The 17,584-nt window shown below is 44.8% G+C and overlaps 1 protein-coding gene across 2 annotated transcripts in view; it reads left to right on the top strand.

The window, feature by feature from the left end:
- The window catches only part of Ptprt (protein tyrosine phosphatase receptor type T), a 1,048,660-nt gene that overhangs the window by 351,923 nt on the left and 679,153 nt on the right, over positions 1–17,584 (top strand). For both annotated transcript variants that reach the window (XM_027945221.3, XM_027945220.3), the window contains exon 5: positions 5,540–5,655. In XM_027945221.3, coding sequence (XP_027801022.1) covers positions 5,540–5,655 — 116 coding nt within the window. The remainder of the gene's footprint in view (positions 1–5,539; positions 5,656–17,584) is intronic.

Genomic DNA, 17,584 nt, shown 5'->3' with positions numbered 1-17,584 from the left:
GGGGTTGCTATGGATTTAGGGTGATCCTAAAAAAACCCCTCCTCCTCTTACTCTTCCTCCTCCTGCTCCTACTAAGGAGTGTGGATTGCATGGTTATAGAATTGCTGAGAGCCAGTTACCCAGCAAATGGGCCATGGGATATAACTCAGGAAGACGTGACCCTGGTTTTATTCCTACGTAATAAGCTTTGGCTGAGTTCAACCTCAGTGCTTAGGTGGCTTAAGCACACACTTCCAGAAACCACAATGTGAGGGCCCTGTAAGAGTGGGTAGGCTCAGAAACATTCCATGTAACTGCATGTCTAGATACTGGCAGGGTGTATGGTCACCTGAGGAGCACCCGCAGCCCACGGGTCACATGGAGTTGAGTAGTTCCCTTCTCTAGGGTGAGCCCTCAATCCTTTCTTTCAACAAGTAAATTATTGAACATGAGCTATGTGTTCAAGAACATTTCTTACTCTCTGGGTAAGAAAGATTAGGTCCTTGTCCTCCTGGTATTGATTAGCAGGAGAGCCAGTGGGGGAGTAGGTACTAAATACAAAATTAATATTAAATAAGTACTAAATGATTTCAGATAGTGATAACTGCTGGGAGTGTAATACATACACATGGCTGGGGCAAGAGGGCTTCTTAGGTAGAGTGGTCAGGGGAGGTGTCTTTGAAGATGTGAATCATAGGAAGGAGTTCACCCAGAGCCTTTGGCATCATTGTGAGCAGTTTGGATATTAAATGCAGGGAGGTGATGTTAGAAGGGGTTCTGCTGGGAATTGGCATGACCTTAGTTTATTGTTAAAGGAGAACTTGAGCTCTGTGGAGAATGAGTTGAAGGGCCAGAGAGAAGGTGAGGAGACCTATGAGGGAGAACATTCTGGAGCAAGAGGAGTGGTGGCCTGGATCAGGGAGGTAAAGAGTCAACCATTCATCAGCCAACAGGTGTTTGCTGAGCATGTGCCCAACGCCAGGCACTATTCTGGGTTTATGGAAATGTAAGACTGATTCATTCTTTGTCTTCATGGGCTTCCATCAAAGTGAAAGAGACTGAAAATATAACACATAATGAGGTGATTCTATGATATACAACAGATGGCACGTTGCTTTGCTAGGACTGCCAATAGCCAGACTGGGTGGCTTTAGCCACTGAAGTGTATATTCTTATGGTTCGCAAGGCTAGGAGTCCAAGGTCAGGATGTTGACAAGATTGGTTTTTCCCAAGACTTCTCTTCTGGGCTTGTAGATGTTCATATTCTCACTGTGTCCTCACATGGACTTTCCTTGGGTGCAGGTCCTTGGTGGCTCTGGGTGTCCAAATTGCCTCTTCTTTAAGGACACCATTTAGATTATATTAGGGTCCACAAAGTGGCCTCATTTTAATTTATTCACTTCTTTTAGGGCCTTTGTTCCCCAAATACAGTCACACTGTGAAGGGCTAGGGACTAGGGCTTCGACGTACGAATTTGTGATGTAGGAATTGTGGGGACACAATTTGGCCCATAACCAATGGCAAAGAGTTTTGTGAAGAAACGTGGAACATGGAGATGGAAAGATTAGAGATGTATCCAGATTAGAGATGTATTCAGGCACTACAGATTAGGAGACAGAAGCATCAAAAATGTCTACTCGCAGATTTCTGGGTTAAGCAAGGTGGTGCAGGTTTGGGGAGAACAGAGCCTGTGCCCGGCCTGTAGAGGTGCTGACCGTGGGCCTGTGGGGTGTACATGAGAGAGCAGGTCATGCAACCTGCTAGTAACTTCTGAAAGGTCCTTGAGACTGAAAGTACTTTCCCAGCCCCCAGCCTTAGAATCAATGTGTTGATGACTTGACTTATAGATTATTGAAAATTTAAGTCTATTGAAAAACAGGGGCACTCCCTTTATGTCCTCAAGCTTTTTGGTTCTCCACTTCTGTCTTTCAAGAGCTGTCCTGGGTTAATATAGGACCAGAGTCTATCAATAAGTGATTCCACTAATTATTCCAAAAGTTAGTGCCTGCCTTGTGGCTCTGTCCTCCATCAAGGGGGGCTGAAGTTTGTGACCTTAAACACTCGCCTTGAAGCTTCCAAAACAATGACCAAAAGCCAGGCGTGATACTCAAAGGAAATTATTTTCTCTTACAACCTGAAACGTCTTGTCTCTATTTTATAGTCTTTTTTTTTTGTTGTTGTTATTCCAGAAGTCCAGACGTATTTCAGCTGTAGTTACCGTCCGTCTGCTGCCGTTTCTCAGTGTTAGCCATTAGCAGGGCCGCGGCAGTTATAACGGCGTATGATAAATGTCAGCGTGATTTTCCACTCGGTTGCAAAGTTTCTAACTCCTAAGTTGACTTTTAGAATTTTTTAAACCTACTTCTTTTTTTCCCCGTCACAACCTTGCAGGGCCGTGTCGCCGAGCCCACAGAGCATCTGCAGCATGTTCCTAATGTAGGTACTGAGCTTTCTCTTCAGTTGTGTGGCTTCCCACTGAGCACTGTCAGGTTTAAAGAGCGAGATAAAGGGCACAATCATATGTCTTCAGATGCTGCACTGACATCTGCAGGAGTTTAAATGTCACCAACATGGAGACCTTTTTTTGCCCCCAATGCACAGCTCATTTTCTCCTAACCCCATTCAGCGGGAACCCATTTTGCGGGACCTGGGTCTCCCTGGGGAGCAAGAGTGAGAGCTGACTTGGGGACTGAGGTCAGCGGTGTCTGACAGAAGGCTGCTGAGCGGAACTGGGAGAATAATTTCTCTTCCAAAGCTGCAGTGGCTCGGGGAAGTCATGATGGAAAGACTGACTGAAGAGGTGATGGAGTCGGGGGGATGGAAGAAAGAGGGTCACAGAGGCTGGAGCCCACAGAAGGGGACCAAACTGCTTCCCCACATAAAGAGGATCTCCAGAGAGGGAGATCTGTCACCAGCCAAGGCTGAGCCAGAGAGAATGCTGAATGAGAAGAGGGTGGTGGGGACAAGTTCCTGTGACCCAGGATCCCCCAGTGTAGTGCATGGAGGGTGCTGGTATCATCGGGTCTATGAGGCCAGACCAGGCAACACTAGCCACAGGGAAGGGTTCCAGCTAACGCACATGAGAGCAGCGTATCAGAGACTCAGACTGATAGAGCCTGCGTGCTGATGGGTTTTGCTAAGTCTGCCTGATGCTTTAATAAAATTTAGCCAACATTTTAAAATGAGAGATTTAGCATAAAACCTGGATTTCTAACTTCCCTTGAGAAGTCGAATGATAACCCTGGGCAAAGCCCTGTCATCCTCTCTCCCTCTGCTGCCCCCTGGTGGGTCACAAGGTCTCCCTCCAGTTCCCCCAGGTCCTCACCACTCCTTATCACCTTCCCAATGTTGAGGCTGGTGTCAGATGCCAGCTAATAATTGGGCTGGTAGTGTTGTTTCTCTTTTATTGCAAAATCTTTATTTCACCCAAATTTCTATCAAAAGTGGGGAACTGAAAGACGGGGCAAGGAGGTGGTGTTTTTGTTCATGTTGATTTACAGCTGAACCACTTTATTAATTTCCATAACTGCCTGGTTCCTGTAGGCACATGGGTTTGACATCTCTGTTGTAAATCACTAGTGCTTCCCCAGAATACTAACACCAGGGACCACGAACCATCTAAATTCTGAATCTAGAGGGGAGGGAGGAGAGGGATTCAAGATGGAAGTGTCAAGAGGAAAGGTCTGTGGCTAGAAGGGAGAAGTGGGAGGAATTGGAAACGAGGAGGGGACAGTGATCTCGAGACAATCCATCTCTAATTGCTCACATTCCAGAGCTTAACCATAGGCCCAGCATCCTGAAGAGTCAGTCAAGAGCCAGCCTCTGCAAAACCCAGCATGGAGCTTTCTCATCTTGGAACCCAGACTCTGTACGCCCTCCTCCACTGGGTGGGTCCTCCCCCATCCTCCCCTGTGCTTTAAACCTGTGGCATCAACAGATTTACGCGGTGCACTCTGTTCCCACCTGAGGAGTTGACTTGAACTGATAGTTCCAAAAATAACTTTACAAAATTATACAGGAGAGCCAAAAGGAAACAATTTCAGGCAATCAAAGCAGCATGACATTTGTCAGGTTGACTAGATTCAGGGAACTTACACTCTGAAAAGTCCACCAGAAGTGTTCTTACCCAGGCCTTGGGCGGTCAATGCCACTCCAGTTGCAGGGCCCTGAAGGTAGCATGTGGGGTCTCCGACCTGTTGTCATGAGTTTAAAATCTGGACAGAAGTGCATATTTTCTCATAGTCAGCTTGTCTGGTCACACCAAGATTCATGGCTTTTGCTGAGCTTAACAGGCAGTGACACAGATTGGTGCACAAGATAGGTCACACCATGAACCCCCCGGATAAACAGAAAAAAATAAAAAAGGATCATTGCAAAATCTTTGGGAGTAATGAGAAAAGCCTGGAGAGTCAGCATGGACATGCAGGCCCTGAGGTCTGTCATTCCCAAAGCCCAGGAAGCAAGAGAATGTGCTAGGTGGAAGCCAAACGTGGGGTCAAATGGAACTGGACAGACTTCTGTCCCTGCCTCTCACTGTTGCTGTGTGGCTTTGGGAACATAACACTTGTTGGATTCTACCTCTAGCATTGGCTTCACGGGGATGCCATGGAGTTAAACTAGAAAAAACATGGTCCCTGGCCTGGTCCTGGGGGAGTTTGTATGTGACTGCCTCTGGACTGATGGCAGTGTCCCTTGTGGATCCTCCCTGATCTTGTCGGAATTCCCCACTTGGTCCCATGCTGGGGTAGGTGTGGCACAGTTCTTCTCTGACTTTGTTGTTGGTGGTTGGGATCCTTCATGGTGCTCAAGGCAGAAGCTCACTCTTGTGGTCATAGCTTCTTGGCTGATGGAGAGCTTCTAGACGGGAGAACTTGTCTCTATAAACAAGGGGAGAGGTGAACCCATCATAGAGCACATGCTTAATCCTAGGATTGATGCCCACAGACACTCTTTTTTTGACAATGCTTTTCCCAGTCCCCAGAATCAGTGTCCCTCTTCCCATTCATGCTTAGGAGACCCCATTTCTTAGAGTTAAGAGTGTAAATTCTGGGCCCTTGTGAACCGGACCAAGTTCCTGCGTGCTTCCATTCATTCACTGTGCAGTAGAGACGGGACCACCACCACCAACTGTGTTGGTTTAATGAATCACGCTTGCATACAGCAGCTGTCCCATAGAAGCATGCAGCGAGTGACAGCCAGTGTTCTCTTCCCCCCTCTCCCTCTTCTACTCTTCATTCTCTTCAGAGTCCTGGATTTATGTTTTGGCTCCCCCACGTCCTAGATGTCTGACTGTGCTGAACCATGTAACCCCTCCGAGACTTAGCTTTCTAATCTGTGAATGGGGATATCATGCACCTTGTGGGATCTATGAGGTTTCAGTGAGATAATGCATGTCAAGTTCACAGAACAGTGCCGGCTCAGTATGTAATCCATCTGCTCTTCCCTGAGCCAGGCTTCTTCCTGGGCACAAAGTCCACCCATCCTCCGCTGCTGCCCAAGACAGGGAAGTGTTGCAGACTATTGAATCTCGTCTTCACCTGTCCTTTGCTTTCTCTCATAGGAAAAGCGCCTCATTTTCTACGACTCCAAAATGTGGAGGTGAACGTGGGACAGAATGCGACATTCCAGTGCATTGCTGGTGGGAAGTGGTCTCAACATGACAAACTTTGGCTCCAGGTAAGAAGGGGAGAAGTTCCTGCTCCATCATGATGAGGGAGGGGATGTTTTTCAAGCACCCCTGCTCTTTGGAGGGTTCTCTCCATCCACGACCTGGTTAAATCTTAACCACACATCTGTTAGGTCAGCTTTGGTATACCCATTTTAGAGATGGAGGAACTAAGGCTCAAACCTCAAAGTTTCAGAACTAGAATCTTTTCTGACTCTCTAACAAACTTTGTCTTTTAAGCCCAGATCAACAGGGTTAAGAAAAATGGATATTTTAGGTTTTGAGTATACCGTATCATGAAATCTTAACTAGAAGGTTGTGGGATATCCAGTGATTCACTAATGCACATCCGGGTAAAATCAAATCATTCTTTTCCTAGAATGTATCCTTAAAAGGAATAACACATCTAATCTCTGGTTAAACGAGCCCATTAGTTAAGTCCAACAGGAAAATGTTTTAAGCTTACATCTGTTTTCCTGTTGTTACTGCTCATTGATGCTACTTCCCTAACAAGATGAGAAGGGGTCTTTTGGGGTGGGGGACACAGAGTGGGGCTGCAACAGAACTGGAAAACTAAGAGAGCATTAGCATACTACTGTCAATGTGAACAGGGACACCAAGTTCTGTTAAATGTTCTATCTAACATTTAAAAAATAATTTTTAAACAGCCTTGTTGAGATGTTATCTTACAGTATACAGTTTGATATATATATATATATATATATATATATATATATATATATATATATATATATATATATATGAAATTATTTCCACAATCAGGATATTGAACAGAGGCATCACATCCAAAGTTTCCTTGTCCTGATTTTAGTCCTTTCTTTCTGCTGTTCCCACCCCAGTGTGTAATAGGCAATTGCTGGTCTGCTTCTGATACTACGGATGAGTTGACATGCTCTAAAATTTTATATAAATGGTATCATGCTGCACTTTTAGTCACCATGATTATTCTGAGGTTTATCTATGTTGTTGTGGGTATCAGTTCTTTATTTATTAAGTTAGTTTTTGCTGAAATATATTCAATTGTGTGAATTTATCTATACACCTATTGATGGACACCTGTTGTTTTCTTTCCAGTTTCTGGCTATTACAAAAAAGCTGCAGTGAATATTCACGGGCAGATTTTTGTATGCACGTTGTTCTTTCATTTCTCTCGGTGAGACCTAGAAGCTGAATGGCCGGGTCATCTTATCGATGTGTATTTAATTTTGTAAAGCATGACAAATTGTTTTCAAAAATGGTTGTGCTATTTCACATCCCCACCAGCAGTCTGTGAAAATTCTAGTTGCTTTACAACCTCCCTAGGGCTCAGTATGGTTATCTTTTCAGGTTTATCCATTTAAATAGGTGTGTGATGGTACCTCCTTAAGGTTTCAAATGTCATATTCCTGGTAACTTAGTAGTTGGAGCATGTTTTGTTGTGCTTCTTTACCCAGATAACTCTCTACACACTTTGGTGGGAGTTCACACTGTCACTTTTCTTGAATTGAGCCCATTTTCTACAGTTGGAAAGTCCCTGGGCAGAAGAGCCCAGCCAGGGGCTCAGAGATCTTCTTTCTGTTTAGCAGCATAGCAGAATGAAAATAACACTTGTGCCTGCCCATCTCACTTTCCTGGGCTGCCTGCAGACAGTAAGAGGGCATGCTTCCACACCATCACACCACTCCACTAGTAAGCAGTGTCATTTCCTCTTTTCATTATAATTAGCTGCAAGTGCATCTTGCTCCCAGGAAGCTTTACCATTTCAATGGCATCGCCTCAGTTGCATCACAAGCATGAGGTGGGTCAATGCAGTATTTTCAGCAACTTTATTTGGGTTTTCTGACTATTTTATGATCATTCTTATTACAGTTATTACAGTTCTAAGTTGCATGCCCTAGACCTTAGGTCTGTTAGCAGGAGTATGTTCATGCAGAACATAATAGAAGTTTTGAGGAAAATAGATAAAAACCACGGTATTCCTACCCAGCTCATCCACATCTGATTTATTTATCTAGTTTACAGTGTAAACCAAATCCTATTTCACAGACGTTTTCTGGGTAGCTTACAATGGGATGTAAAGCACAACAAGATAGCATAAATTAAAAGTGAGGTAGCCCAAGTTAGGAGAAGAATACACGGGAGCTGCTAAAGCTAAAGCTGCATTTCTGCACACCTGCTGCTGCCTGTGAGTCACATGCAGAGCCCATAGCGCCGCAGCCGCCAATGGAATAAAGAAAACTTGTCAGATATACAGTTCACAATGTCTGCGAGATAAACACAAACCAATTGCTCAGGAAAATTCTAACTGTTGTTCACACAGAGGCCAGACAGGAATTGTTCCCAGGAGTCCTCATAAAGAAAACACTGTATGATGTAATGAACAGTATTCCCACCACAGTCTTATTGAGGGCACACAAGTGGGTTTCACAGGCCTGTTTCACATAATGATGTTCTGTATAAAAGCAATCTGGAGAGGTGGAAGGAGAGGGAGGCGTGGGTGGGGAGCGGCTCCGGCAGAGGTCTCCTGCTTTCTGCTAATCTATCTCCATCCTGGGATGCTTAAAGTTTATCTGGTGAGTGAATAGATCCAATAACGATTTCTCTAAGGAAACCTCCCTTAATAGTGTCGCCCTTATCCATATTTCAGGGAGTATTGGGAAGGAGACTGTTTCTCCTACACTCTGGAAAGTGCCTGCATGGCTTGTTAAGGAACAGTGTTGTTGGAAGTAGGTTGTACTGGTCTCAGGGTCCTTCTGAGGAACAGTCAATAGGGGGCGCACACCTGCACACGAACGTGTATACACACACACACACACACACGCACACATGCACACACATGCATACACATGAAGCTTTGTTATGAGGAACTGGCTGGCATGATCATGGAGGCCGAGAAGTCCCACAGTCTCTCATCTGCAAGGTGGAGACCTGGAAAGGTGGGGTAGGAGGTGTAATTTCAGCCCAAGTCCAAAAGTTCAAGAACCAGGAGAGCTGGAAGTGTAAATCACAGTGCTAGAGCAGGAGAAGACCAGTGTGCCTTTTAGAAAAAGGAAAAGAAACGATGTTCATGTACAGAAAGGTGGGACTGTACAGAATTTTCAGTATATCACAATAAAAAGGTGAATAGGTGCATCTTCTCTGGATGGTAACTGGGCAGTAATTACCAAAAACTCTAAGTGTGGATATTCTTCCAATGAACAATTTTACTAATGGCAGTTTACGTAAGGACATTGCCAGAAATGGGGACAAAAGTGTACCTGCAAACATGTTCAACAGGACAGAGAATGAATGAAAGAAACTAGATGCTCAGCAAGAGAGACTAATTAGATAAATGCTGGAATGAAGTAATTCAATACTAGATTCTAGACATATACTTAATGATATTTTTGTAGTATGTAATTAAATGAAAAGAGCATTATCAAACTTTATTCAGTGTATCATCTTTTACGAACAACACATATATACACATATACATACATAGAGATGATATAGATAAGATATATATATATATATATATATATATATATATACACACACACACACACGTGTGTGTATCCACATTTACATACATATGCACACAGAACAATAAAACATGTCAACAATAATCAATTGTGATGGTAGATAGTGTGTGCTTTTTCTTTTCTGTGTTTCTTCTGTTCTTTTCTATGTCATCCAAATACTCTAAAATGAACATAGGGAACTATATAAACAGAAGCAAATGTTGTTAGAAAAGAGAAAAATTGTCCCTTTTTCTTGGACACAGAGTATTCTAAGGGTGGCAGGAAGCTTTGCTGGGATTGGGTAACTCGTTCCGACAGAAGCGAGGCCCCCCAGCAAGGACACAGGTCGCTTTCCTTCAGCTCTCTCCATACCCGTCATTGCCATCAGATACTGTCGTCCAGGAGGGTGTTTGGACTACTCCATGCGTGGCCTCCTGTCTTATTGAAGCCCACGCTGACAGGGCTCTGTCCTGGAACACCTTGGGGACTCTGCAGCTGACCCTCCAGCCCCACAGTGCAGCTGACCTCCAGGCTGCTCTGTGGAGGATTCGCTCCACTGGAGGTTTGTACAACAAATAGCATTTGAAGAGTCTCAGAAATGAGGCCATGTGTCCAAATACTGTGCACGGATCTCAGTAGGAGCAGCATATATGTTGAGACAAATCACAGGCACTGGAGCGGGAGTAGACCCGAATCTGGCAGGAAAAGGCTCCTGCCCCTGGGAGCCCATCGGCTTCAGTCAGTTGCACGGGGCTGATGAGCTAAGGAGGCACATCAGTCCTCTGTCCCCCCTGCAGGGCTGTTGCTGCTCTGGCACGCACAGGGCCTGTGGTGTGGAGCAGCCCTGGCTCCCTCCGTCAGAACCAGACCTCCTTTCTGTTTAGGGTTTGGCACCGCGGCCATGCCACAACAGAACAATGGCGATAAAGCAAAGCAACTGCTCATAACCGCTGACATTTATTGAGTGCTTACATAGAATGCATTTAATCCTCATCAGTGTTTCAGATAGCTGCTGTTACAGCGCATCATGGAGACAACCAGTAGGCTGAGCCTCAGGGGTGAGTGACATCCTTAAAGTCACACAGGGAGTGAGCAGTAGAGGCAGGGCTTCTTATTCTGAAGCCCTGGGCTCACCCCCTCCATGCCTGCCTTGTGGCCTTGCACAAGGTGGCCTTGTCTGTGCAGGTGGCAATGAAAAAAACAAGCGCCCTGACTTAGCATGTACCTGTACGGCTTTCATTTACCAGCCACTGGACTAGGTACTTCAGTATACTTGACTTTCTCAAATCTACAAAGAGGATCAGATACTGTCATCCAGGAGGGATGACAAACCAAAATACCCTTGAAATTTTTGAATCAGATCATCCCTCTAACTGTCTTCTGACTTCCCCCGTCCCCTTCTTAGCTACGAACATGATGTCTATACTTGCCATGTGGATTTCTTCAACTCCCAAGTCTTCCTAGCAGTGATTGTTATAAATGCCACCAAGAGTGCCCTTGTTAAAGTTAAGGGGTGCCTGTCAGTCCTGGACTTCATGAGGGAGTTACATCCTAACAAACCCATCATGAGTTGTAAACATTGTATGTCAAACATGTGTTTCATGCAGCCAACTTGCCTACCACCAGAGCCTGCCCACACAGTCTGCTGTGGAGTACGGATTGCTTCCTGCATGGTCTCTGGGCTGACTGGGAGCTGTGGCTCACCATCCTTATCCAGCATGAGAAAGTATGCTACCACATAGCCCAAGGTCAAAATTGCAAATCTGAAATAGAGCTTCCACCTCGCTCTTGCACCACTGTGAAGTGCAAGAGTCTAAGTCATCATAAAGAGGGTGCTGCCTGAGCTCGACTTTTCTTTCAGCATTTAATGGTGCTCACTATTTCTGCTATGAAAATCTTCCTGCCCTTATGGATTCATGAAACCACATGCCAACCTCTAGGAAGGGTATAAGATTTTACCTGGTTTGGCGGACAGGGTAGCCAGCCATAGTGTTGGGTAAGAGATAGGGCATGGGGAAGAGGTGGGAAAGATGGAAGAGAGGAGACCACTAACATCCCTGGTCTCACCTAAAACTCCCTGTGAAACTCCTTTTGGGAGGGGAAAATGGGCCATCTTGCAATTAAAGGGAGGAAGCTAGATGAACATAAAGAGAATTCAAGATCCTAAAGGGAAATCTCAATCCCCATATCTGGGGTCTTGGATGGTGGCAGTAGCCCCAGGGACTGACCTAAAGTTAACCTGTTGCTAGGTAACATAGCATTAGCATTGGTTTGCTCCCCTTCTTTGCATGTTTTTTTTTTTTTTTTTATGTCACGGAGAAACCTACTTTACAATGGACAATAGAAAAGAAAATATATCAAATTCAGCTGGCAATCAAGGTGTCAGTCAAACCCAGATCTACACAGGGGAGAAGGGGAAGAACTAGCACAGCCTAAAGAAAGTGAGCCCCACCGACTGTGTAGAACTTCTCCTAAAGAGAAGTTCCTCATCTATGATACAGACCTACTGCAAACACCAACCTGACTCGCCCCCACATCATCCCCATGAAGAATAAAATCAAACAACCAAACAAACAAAAAGATGCAAACATGAAGCTCACCTCACCTGCTGCATGGTGACTAACAAGTCTTTTGTTTCTGACTCGGGAGTCTCATGTCTTCTAACAGTTTCTGATGAAACTATTGCTACTTAGCACCTGGACAAAGAATTGAGCAAGATGTGAGGACTTGCCAAGCCAGACCAAGGCTTACTGAAGTTTGATGGTATACTCTGGGAGAGCAGAGTGGGCTGAGCTGGTCAAGTAGCTGCAGGCTACCAGCTTTCTTTTCCCCCATCCTGTGCACCTTCACCTCTGGCTAGGTGTGTCTTCACCCCTGGCCAACTCTCACCTGGAGATTTCCCCTCACATTACTTATTTTTTCTTTGCCTTTTCTCTGTGTCACTTCTCAGCCCTTCTTCAACTTATGTGCTCCAGGATTTGATCCCTGTTCATCTGGGTCCCTATGCTCTGTCAGAAGCTGGGAGAAAGATGGACATGAAGCCCAGTTGTTTCTTGTCCTTATGCATCTTCCCTTCTGGTGGCAAAGATGGTCATTGAGCATCTGCTCACACAGCTACTTCATCACAGTGTGACCGTGCTGCCAGGAGGAAACCAGGGGCTGACGAGGACAGGGCAGGGAATGTAGGGAGGATTACATAGGAGCAGTGGCCATGGAGGAGGTGGCCTTTGATTGGAGCCCTGAGAGTCAAGCCAGATGTGGACAAGAGGATCTGTTCCAGGGAGATGGCACATGTGCAGGCCTTTCCCCACCTGCTCATCCTCTTTGCTCAGGGCTTATGGCTCCCTGTGGTGCTTATGCCAGGCCCCTCCTGATTCTCTGCAGGAGATTTAAACACAGAAATCAGCACCAAATGAGCCGTCAGCCATGCATGCAGGGGCCCTTGGAGGGGTTTCAGCACAGCTAATCAAAAATGATTTATGTCGACTTTTTATTTCTTTTAACTTTTAATAAAGTATAATCAAAAGCTATTCTTTGGAGACTGCCAAAAAGGCACAAATATGCTCTTAAGAGAATCAATGGGTGAGACTTTAGCAAGTTTCCAAATGTCATACCATTGCAATGATATGATTAGAAGTAAAATGAATACTCATTACAAATGGATATTGTGGAAATTTCACCTGCGTATTTTCTGGTCAGAAGATTCCTGGAGCAATCAGAATAGTCTTCAGCTGGAAACGTTAGCCTGATTTTATTTTATTTATTTATCTGTTTTCATGTGAAGCTTAACCAGCACACTGAAGCCGTCTGGACTGGGTATTAGAATATCTCCTATAAAGCAGGTCTAATATCTGTTGTGTGGAACCAGAAACAGTTTCCTTTCATTAAAGACAGTAATGTTCCCACTTCTGCCAATTACAAATCAATTGCAGGGCTGCCTGCTCTCTCTGAAATAATGATAGCCATTTTTGCAGGCTACATCTTATCTCTTTGTGAAGGGAATAATGTCATGACACGGGAGGAGAGTGGATGGGGAATTGCAAAATGGCAAGGCCATTATAGATCCCCTGATAGATAATCAGGTAGTAGGAAAACAGCAGACGTTCCCTGCATTAGACACATCTCTTGTTTTCCCCTGTAGGTGATGCCTGAAGAGATAGAGTTCCTTCCTGGGGTAGGGGCAGAAGGATGTACATGCGCTAGGGACAGGAAGATTGAAGTGTAGGTATTTATGGGCCCTGTTTTTCCACGGAGCGTGTTTCTCAAACCAAGGTGAAATATCTATGCAGAATGAAGAAGTCCAAGAAGGTGGAATTAGGGTTGCTTTTAAAGAGAGAGACAAGCAACTGAAAGAAGGGAAAGGAAAAGGAAAGAGAGAGATTTCAAAGGCAACTGTTGCTTTGGTGAGAGAAACGGGTGAAGGTAGGATTCAGTAGTACCACTGATGATGCTTTGAAATTCCTTTGTTCACTTTAGGACAGGTGAACTGGAAAACAGAAATTCACCTTCAGGACAGATGCCGTGCAGTGGGCACATATCTTGGTAAGCAGAGAGAGACTCTGGAAAAAGGAAAAGGCCACTGTTTTTCAAGGAGACTTAGTCACCTCTAGAGCATGGTCTGGGTTTGGGTGCCACATCTCTTACTCTGTGGCTGGGCACCCTTGGTGCAGTGGCTAATTGCTCAACCTCAGGAAGTGGTCCTGGATTTAAATAATTTTTTTTCATATCATGTGTTTTATGGGGCTATTTAGCCCCTTGCAGTTCATTGAGGGACTGAAGAAGACATTAGCCTTAAGTTCTCCAGAGCCAGGCCAAAGTCTGCAGCTGCATCAGCATTACCTGGGAAGCTGTTAGAAACGCAAATTATCCAGCTCCACCCCAAACCTCCTGAGTGGCCTTCTGAGTGATTCTGATGAATATTGAAATTTGAGAACGACTGCAGTAGATGGATTAAAATGTGTTAAGAAAACCTCACCCAGCCTGCTAGCACATCAGGTATGCCATAATATTGTATTAATACTCTATTAAGAGATCTTTAGCCAAGTGCATGCATGGGAAGATACCTTATCCCTTCTTACACATGTATCTCTGCCTTAGTGACATTTAGGATTTCCACAAAGCTCCATATCTGAGCATTCATCACAGCGTTTCCCAAATTGTTTTCTATGGAGTAGTCATTTCTGCAAGAGGCATTAGGTGTTTTTTTTTAAACACAAGAGAATTGACCAGATGAGGAGAGGTGGGTGGTAGGAGGGGCAGAAAGAAAAATAAAAGAGGAAGAACAAAAGAAAACAAGGGAATTTCTGGAACATCACACACTGTACTCTCACAGAGCCATAGAGTGTGACTGTACTGTTCTGTTATGCACCTGAGAGTAAATAGTGATGTGATTAGAGCTCCAGTCTCTGGAATCAGATTACCTGGGGCCAAATCCTAACCCAGCCACTCAGCCAAGTCACATAGGCTGTGCCGTTCCTACTAAGTAAGGCTCATGGACGAGCAGCTTGGATAATACCTGGGAACTTTCTAGAAGTGAAGAGCCCCAGGCCCCACCTCAGACCCGCTGAATTAGAATCTGCATTTTTAACAAAGTCTCCGAGGGATCTGTACGCAGTAGCTGAAGCTACTCTAAGGTGTATTACTCTCTGCCTGTTTTCTCACTTGGTTAAAAAGGAATATTAATAGGACCCATCTCAGACTTCATCAGGCTTAAAATCATCTGGAGAGTTTGTTAAAACAAACAAACAAAAAAGACCTGGCCCATACCCAGAATTTCTGATTTATGAGGCCCAGGGTAGGGCTAGAGAATTCACATTTCTAATTCACGCTGGTTCTCAGCGATGCTGATGCAGTCAGTCTGGGGACCACGCGTTGAGAACCACAGCTCACGACTGTTCTTAAGAGGATTGCTCTTTCCACACCCACCCTGTTTTCCCCCATGAAGGATGCTATTTCAGTGCTCGACTTTATGTTTATGTTTTACTCTTTTTGCTGTTTTGTTGGAATCTTTGCCCAGCCTGTAAATTCCTCTGGGCAGAAATTATACCTTCCACACTCCACACGCTCTCATTTTCTGTTTTGTAAAATAATGAGTACATTTCCAGTGTGATTAATAATAGAATAGGGGAAGGAGAAAAAACTTGAGACTACCCTTGCCCATAAACAACATACACAAATGGATATCAAGCCCTAGAATTCTCTTAAAATTTACATTTCTCACGAGTTCCTGAATGCTCTGATGCAGCTGGTCCAGTGTCTGCCCTTTGAGAAGAACCTCTCTAGGGATTTTAAGAGTAAGTAAATGCTACTCTGTAAGTCAGTGAGTGCCAAGCCTAGCACAAAATAAGCCCTCAAAAATGTTAGTTAACGTGCCTTTTACTTGATTAATGCTCAGATAGATCCTAAGTTGAACAAAATATTTGTCAAACTCGTGAACTCTTTGTTCAAGGGATATATACTGGCGTTGCATAGCAAGTGATCTGATGGCAGGGCACTTGAGCTTTTTGCTGTGGCCAGTGTCCTACAGAGAGGTCAGTTCCCAGCTCTGTTTAAAACAAAAATAGATTCAGAAATACAGTACCAACGCATTTCCTGGCAGTGGCTTATTGGATTTCAGGAGACGCCATATGTAATTCACTGTGCCAGGTAGAATGGGTGGTATTACTGCCCTTGATGGATCCTCCTCCTAAGCCAGTGTCTCCAGGTTCTCAGCACCTTGTCTTCTGACTGACAAATGCCTTCAGTCAAATGGGAGGATTCCTCCTTCCCCTGCCTGGCATGCTAGGACCCATGATTGACAGCACTGGCTGTCAATCTCACTTTGGATTTTGAAACAATGATCTCACCTCCAGGTGGGATCAAATCTAGGGTTCCCTTCAGGCTCTAGGCTCTCCATGGGACCAGTCTGAAGCTCACCTCCGGTTTCCACCACATGTTGCTGAGCCCCTTTCCCCACCCCATCCATCATCCCCCTTCTCTGGAGAGCACTGGATTAATTGCCGTGTCTCAGGGCTGCTCTCAGGAGGGAAATGTGTTCGGTTGCCTCGGAATCAGAAAGGCGAGATGATGATTTCACTTTAGAGCACCAGACAGGCGGGCTTGAGAAGCTTGACACAAATGGAAGGAAGCCTGCCCTGGAATCTCAAAGGAAGAGTAAACTTATATCAGAAAAACAGAGCCAAGAAAATTGCCCACAAGCCGGCGTGCAGCGTCAGGGCCAGCTCTGGTAGCCTCGTTCCCAGGCTTCCCTATGCCTTCATTTGTGTCCTGCTTGTCTTTAGCTCTTCTCAGGTCTCTGACTTCCCCTCACTGCCTTTCCTCGTGCCTAGCACCCTGTCATTTGCATCCTTGTCCATTACCTGCCACCTGACACATTGGCTGGGAATCTTTTTATTTAAAAAAAAAATATTTTAATTAGGTATATATGACAGCAGAATGCATTTTGATTCATTGTACACAATTGCACCACAACCTTTTGTTTATCTGATTGTACCCGATGTAGCGCTGCAGCTCAATTCACAATAGCTAAACAGCGGAAGCAACGTAGATGCCCTTCATGAGAGGAATGGATAAAGAAACCTGGCATTCCTGGTGGGTTCCAGTTAGGGCTTATCATTTTCAGAAAAAAAAATTTAATTTCTTGCAGTACATCTGTTTCTTATGAATAATAAATTTTATGCATGTTTATAAAAGAAAGAAACTGTGGTACATATACACAATGGAATATTACTCAGCATTAACGGAGAATAAAATTATTGGCATTTGCAGGTAAATGGACGGAGTTGGAGAATATCATGCTAAGCAAAGTAAGCCAATCTCCAAAAACAAAAGGCCGAATGTTCTCTCTGATAGGTGGATGTTGATCCATAATGGGGGGTGGGGGGGATAGAGGGATTTTTTTATTTTTTATTTTTGCAGTGCTGGATACGGAACCCAGGGCCTCCTGCATGCTAAGCAAGCGCTCTACCACTGAGCTGTACCCTAGCTGCGGATTGGGAAACTTTCCTCTCCTACCCTGTCTCTGAGTTGGGGGTACACTTCAAACTGCAGGGACTCCCTGCTTGCTCCACTCCCCATTGCTCACCTAAACCTGCTCCATTGCTTGTAGACTTGGATTTCTAAGCCTTTACCTGTTTGTTCAAACTTCCCCTTGTGTTCTTCCTTTGCATTGTCTCTTGTACCTTTTCTGTGGGGCTGGGACGATAGCTGGGACCTGTGCTTCTTGCACATCCAGTCTGCTTAAATTTCTTCTCTGTGTGGCCATAGCAATTCTGACATCTGAGCCTCTTGCCATTTGAGCATGGATTCCCTGGTCTTCTAGTATCCCCCTGATATCTGTTTCTGGGGTCTGCTCACCAGCCTTGGCCTTCAGCACCTGCCTGGCCTTCTCTGCCTTGTATTAAATAGCTGCGCTCACAGGCTATTCCCATCTGGGCTCATC

Source organism: Marmota flaviventris, chromosome 2 (genome assembly GCF_047511675.1).
Source record: "Marmota flaviventris isolate mMarFla1 chromosome 2, mMarFla1.hap1, whole genome shotgun sequence".
Taxonomy (NCBI): domain Eukaryota; kingdom Metazoa; phylum Chordata; class Mammalia; order Rodentia; family Sciuridae; genus Marmota; species Marmota flaviventris.
Note: the sequence above shows the minus strand (reverse complement) of the source record. Positions and strands in the feature narration are given on the sequence as shown.